A 5,028-nucleotide genomic window follows, 5' to 3' on the forward strand; every position below is an offset into this window, starting at 1 on the left:
TTTTTTACCGATGCTTAAAAGTGTCGGGATTTGTAATTGTTTTTTAAAAAAACTTAAAAATATAAATGCATATCATAAAACACACATTATAACAATATAAACTTGTATTATATATGTTTACATTGACACAAATATTCAGATCATTCAAAATATTTATATTGTCATATCTGATTAAATTTACATAATAAGTTTCACTACAAGAAAAAGGAGCTTTGGCGATGCTTTTTGAGGCTTTTACCGACGCTTATAAGCGTCGGTAATTTTCTTCCCGACGCTTTTCAAAGCGTCACCAAAGCGTCGGCTATGTCGGAGTGGAAAAAAATTGCTGACGCGTTTTTAAAGCGTCGCTAATGTGATTTTTAGCGACGCTTTTAAGCGTCGCTAAAGTTATTTTTAGCAAAGCGTCGCTAAAATTCCTCAACCAGTTCAATTAGCGACGCTTTAGAGCGTCGTCATAATTTTTTTTACAGAAAAAAAAAATAATAAAAATCCATGGTACTGCCCCATCCCAACCCCGTCTTCCACTACCCGAGTCTCAATCTCGGCGCGCTTCCGTTGAAGCCCAACAACGCTGCCGAAGCCCCCACCACCGACGCCGCCCAGCTGTCGCACGTGCATAGCCGGTTGATCGAATCCGCTGGGACTTCTACCAGCGGCCGCCCCGACTCCGTCTCCATCTCCGCCGCCGCCTCGCCGCTTGTCGTCTCCCCCCTGGCGCAAGAACTCGCCTCCCAGCTGTACCACCAGAACCTCGAGATCGACGCCCTCGTCCGCCTCCAGGTACCGGATCCGATCCCTCTCCTCGATTCTTGATTTCTGTTGTTTTTTTTTTGTGGGGTTCTGACGTCGGTTCGATGTGTTGTGATGATTAGAATGAGAGGCTTCGATCGGGATTGGAGGCGGTCCGGAAGAAGTATTGCCGGTCGCTGGTGTCGGCGGTGGAAGAGCGGGTGGCGAAGCGGCTGAGGGAGAAGGAGGTGGAGCTGGAGACCGCGAGCCGCCGGAATGCGGAGCTGGAGGAGAAGGTGAGGCAGATGAGCGCCGAGAACCAGATCTGGTTCAACGTCGCCAAGAACAACGAAGCCATCGTTAACAGTCTCAAGACGAGCCTGGAGCAGGTACTACTCCAGAACATGGCCTCCGCCGGCGCCGGCTGCAATCAGGCCTGCGAGGGCTACGGGGACGGTGAGGGCGCGGCGACGTTTCCGGCGGACGACGCGCAGTCGTGCTGCTTCAAGGACGAAAAGGAGAGGCGGGAGGCGGCGGCGGCCGCGCGGCCGAACGAGGAACTTCTGCTGCGGAGGGCGTGCAAGATGTGCCCGAAGAAGAGGGAGGAAGCTCCATCGACGCCGGAGAAGAGGGATCGGGGGGCCTGGGTGGCCGCTCTCTCTCTCTCTCTCTCGCTTCTTGGAAGGAACCTAATCAAGAATCGGGAGGGGGTTTGAGGGATCGGGAGAGGGGAGGGGATTTGTAGAGAGGAGGGGGGAGGGGGCGAGCGGCGGAGAGAGAAGGGGAGGGGGGCGGCTGGATGGGTTAGGGATCGGGAGGAATTTGCAGGGAGGAGGGGAGGGGGGGATAATGGCCTTCGACGACGCTTTCTAAAGCGTCGTTGGGAGGAAAAATAAAAAAAAAGGATTTTTGCTTACGCCGACGCTTAAAAGCGTCGGCCCAAGCCACGGGGTGCGACGACGCTTATAAGCGTCGGCGGAAGCCAGACTTCCTGGAAGAAAAAAATAAAAAAAGGATTTTTGCTTTCGCCGACGCTTTTAAGCGTCGGCCCAAGCCACGGGTTGCGACGACGCTTATAAGCGTCGGCGGAAGCCAGACTTCTAAAAAAATTACCGACGCTTCTACTTAGCGTCGGCAGACAAAAGTCGGGAAAGATGATTTTTTTTGTAGTGTTTTAGAATTACAATGTACTTTGAAAAATATAAGAAACATATACATATCAAACTCTATAAAAAACAGTCTAGAATGTATTAGGGACAGGATTCAGCTCCATCATCATCATCTCTACGAGCGGTTGAAGTATCAGAAATCTACTGTGGAGTGATTGATTATAACCCTATTTGATTTTGATGAGCTCAAAGCATTTAGTATATCTTAAGTTAACTAATAAATTCAATCTAGTGTTTCAGTCAAATACTTGTAAATTTATGGTTAAGTATCTCAAGATTTGGTTCAATACATTTTGGATAAGTAAAGAATTCAATTTGAACCAAAGTCTGAGACTCGAGTCGACTCCGGGAGATTACGAGTCGACTCCAAGCGTATCAGAAGCACTGGCACAAGCTCGAGTTGACTCCTGTACATTACGAGTCGACTCCCGACTGAGAACAGACAGACGGACAAAAAGATTCATCTCAGAACCTGTCAACGAGTCGACTCCTGAATAGCGCGAGTCGACTCCGATGAGTGCCGAGTCGACTCCAGAGTAGTACGAGTCGACCCCAGGGAGTAACAGACAGAAAGACAGAGAAGCTATTTTGGACCCTGAGAGCCGAGTCGACTCCCGAAGAACTCGAGTCGACTCCGATGGTTGGCAGGTCGACTCCTAAGGAAGCGAGAGTCGACTCCCGGAGTAATACAAGGCAAAAGTCAGAGAGCAAATTTCGGACACTGAGAGCCGAGTCGACTCCCGCAAAGTCGAGTCGACTCCAAGACAGCGCAACCCCAAAGACAGAAGACGGTATTTTCGTCTCTGAGAGGCGAGTCGACTCCAAGACAGTTCGAGTCGACTCCAAGGCAGCGCGACCCCAAAAACAGAAGACTAAATTTTCTTCTCTGAGAGCCGAGTCGACTCCGAGACAGTTCGAGTCGACTCCGAGACGGCACAAGTCAACAGACAGAAGATCGGAAGTTCGGACTCTGAGTGCCGAGTCGACTCCCAGAATATCCGAGTCGACTCGAGTGAGCAAACTTGAAAAATACATCTCTGGATTCCTTGGAACGAGTCGACTCCAAAAGTGCCAGGTCAGCTCCAGACATTGGGGAGTCGACTCCAGGTTGAGTCGAGTCGACTCCCAGTCGAGACAGCACTTTAATTCAAATCCAGAACAGTTGCCGAGCCGTCTCCAGAAAAGCATGAGTCGACTCCTGCAACAGGCGAGTCGACTCCAGATCGCGCGAGTCGACTCCGATCCCAATGGAAACATTGTCAGGAGTTGCAGAATGTGCAGAACGGCTAGAATATTGGGTCTAACGGCTAGTTTTCATGGGGAATGGCTTAAATAGCCACAGAGAACTGTAGCAAGGTAGAGAAGTGACATTCCATTCAAAGAAAACAAGAAATCTCCACCTATCAAAGGATTTCAAAGCAAATACAAGTGAAAGAAGGAAGAGGGGCATTAAATCTCCATCCAACCAACTCTTCCCAGCATTCAAGAAGTCTCCGTCAGTCATCAAATCTTCGAGACATTCAAAAGGAGACCCCGAGTTCGAGAAGCCCTCCTCTACATCTTTATAAATCTGTTTGAGGGCTCTTAACTTCTCTCTTTTCATTATCGCTGAATATTTGCTTGTTAAAGAAGCTTTCTTTTTCTGTTTGTTTTCAACTCTTTGTTTCTTACTTGATTCAATCAGGGGATTGAATCAAGGGTTGTAAGGTTTGTTGGTAAGCCTAGGTTAAAACCAACGGTGTAAGGGTTTGATTGTGATCCGGAAAAACAATCGGGTGGTTCTAGTCGGTGAGCCTGGGAAAACCGACCGAGTTCATTGTGATCTCGTAAAACAACAAGTTGGGTTGTGAACTTGTAAAACAACAGGCTGTAATCCGAGGGGTTATAGTGAATTCCCAAGTGAGGCTTGGGGAGTGGACGTAGGAGCAAGGGTTAGCTCCGAACCACTATAAATTTGTTTGTATTCGTGATTGCTTTATTGTCCTCTTACTTTCCCTTCATCCACTGCAATATAGCATCTAATTAATCTACTCGAAAAAAGATTTAATTAGTTACTCACAAAGCGTTTAATTGGCAATAATTATTTAAAAACCCAATTCACCCCCCCTCTTGGGTTGTCTATCTGGGCAACAAGTGGTATCAGAGCCGGAACTCTTTTACCAAAAGAGTAAAAGATCAAAATGACAATCCCATTTGGATCTTCTCATATTGAGGGGTAGTCCACCCATAGACCTCCATTCTTTAATGGATCCGACTACTCATATTGGAAGGCTAGGATGAGAATATTTATCCAAGCACAAGACTATGATATGTGGACCACCATACTTAATGGACCATACATCCCATCAATTTTGTAGAGGGTGTTACTATACCCAAACTTGAAAAGGATTGGGATGACAATGATATAAGGAAAGCACAACTAAATGCCAAAGCAATGAATGTGCTTTATTGTGCTTTAGATAGAAATGAATTTAATAGAGTCTCTACTTGCAATTCTGCAAAAGAGATTTGGGATAGACTTGAAGTGACCCACGAGGGCACAAATCAAGTAAAAGAGTCTAAAATAAATATATTAGTTCGTAAGTATGAATTATTTAAGATGGATTCCAATGAAACAATCACTTGCATGTTTACTAGATTTACTGACATTGTCAATGGCCTAAAAAGCCTTGGCAAAAATTATACTAACAGTGACCTTGTCAGGAAGATTCTTCGTTGTTTGCCAAGGTCATGGTAAGCCAAGGTAACGGCAATCCAAGAAGCCAAGGACTTAAACAAGCTGCCACTCGAGGAGCTACTTGGATCCCTCATGACGCATGAGCTAACAATGAAACAACACATTGAAGAAGAGTCCTCTCACAAGAAAAAGGTAATAGCCCTCAAATCTGTTTCTACTACAAAGATTTATCTTGCGGCAGCAGCAGTGAAGAGGAAGACAATGAGGGAGAGAATGATGAGGCTCTTCTTGTAAGAAAATTCCGTAGATTCATCAACCGGAAGAAGTCCTTTCATCAAAGGAGAGGCCCCTCAAGTTCCTATCACAAGGATAAAGGTAAGGAAAGGGAAAATGAGGGAATCGGATGCTACGAATGTAAGAAGCCGGAACACTTCAGAGCAGAATGTCCTTGCT

At 46.5% G+C, this 5,028-nt stretch overlaps 1 protein-coding gene across 1 annotated transcript; it reads left to right on the forward strand.

Annotated features, from left to right (window-relative positions):
• Nucleotides 1-492: 492 nt before the first annotated feature.
• On the forward strand, nt 493-1,480 carry LOC120108597 (probable BOI-related E3 ubiquitin-protein ligase 2). Its single transcript, XM_039122254.1, has 2 exons — nt 493-780; nt 873-1,480. Exons 1-2 carry the CDS (start codon nt 493-495, stop codon nt 1,443-1,445), a joined length of 861 nt encoding a protein of 286 aa, XP_038978182.1. The 3' UTR covers nt 1,446-1,480.
• Nucleotides 1,481-5,028: the final 3,548 nt, after the last annotated feature.

The sequence above is a fragment of the Phoenix dactylifera genome, unplaced genomic scaffold, assembly GCF_009389715.1.
Source record: "Phoenix dactylifera cultivar Barhee BC4 unplaced genomic scaffold, palm_55x_up_171113_PBpolish2nd_filt_p 001418F, whole genome shotgun sequence".
Classification (NCBI taxonomy): Eukaryota; Viridiplantae; Streptophyta; class Magnoliopsida; order Arecales; family Arecaceae; genus Phoenix; species Phoenix dactylifera.

Coding starts and splice junctions, on each gene's coding strand:
- LOC120108597 (XM_039122254.1), top strand. CDS start 493: ATGGTACTGCCCCATCCCAACCCCGTCTTCCACTACCCGAGTCTCAAT. Junction 781..872: donor ACGCCCTCGTCCGCCTCCAG/GTACCGGATCCG, acceptor TGTGATGATTAG/AATGAGAGGCTTCGATCGGG.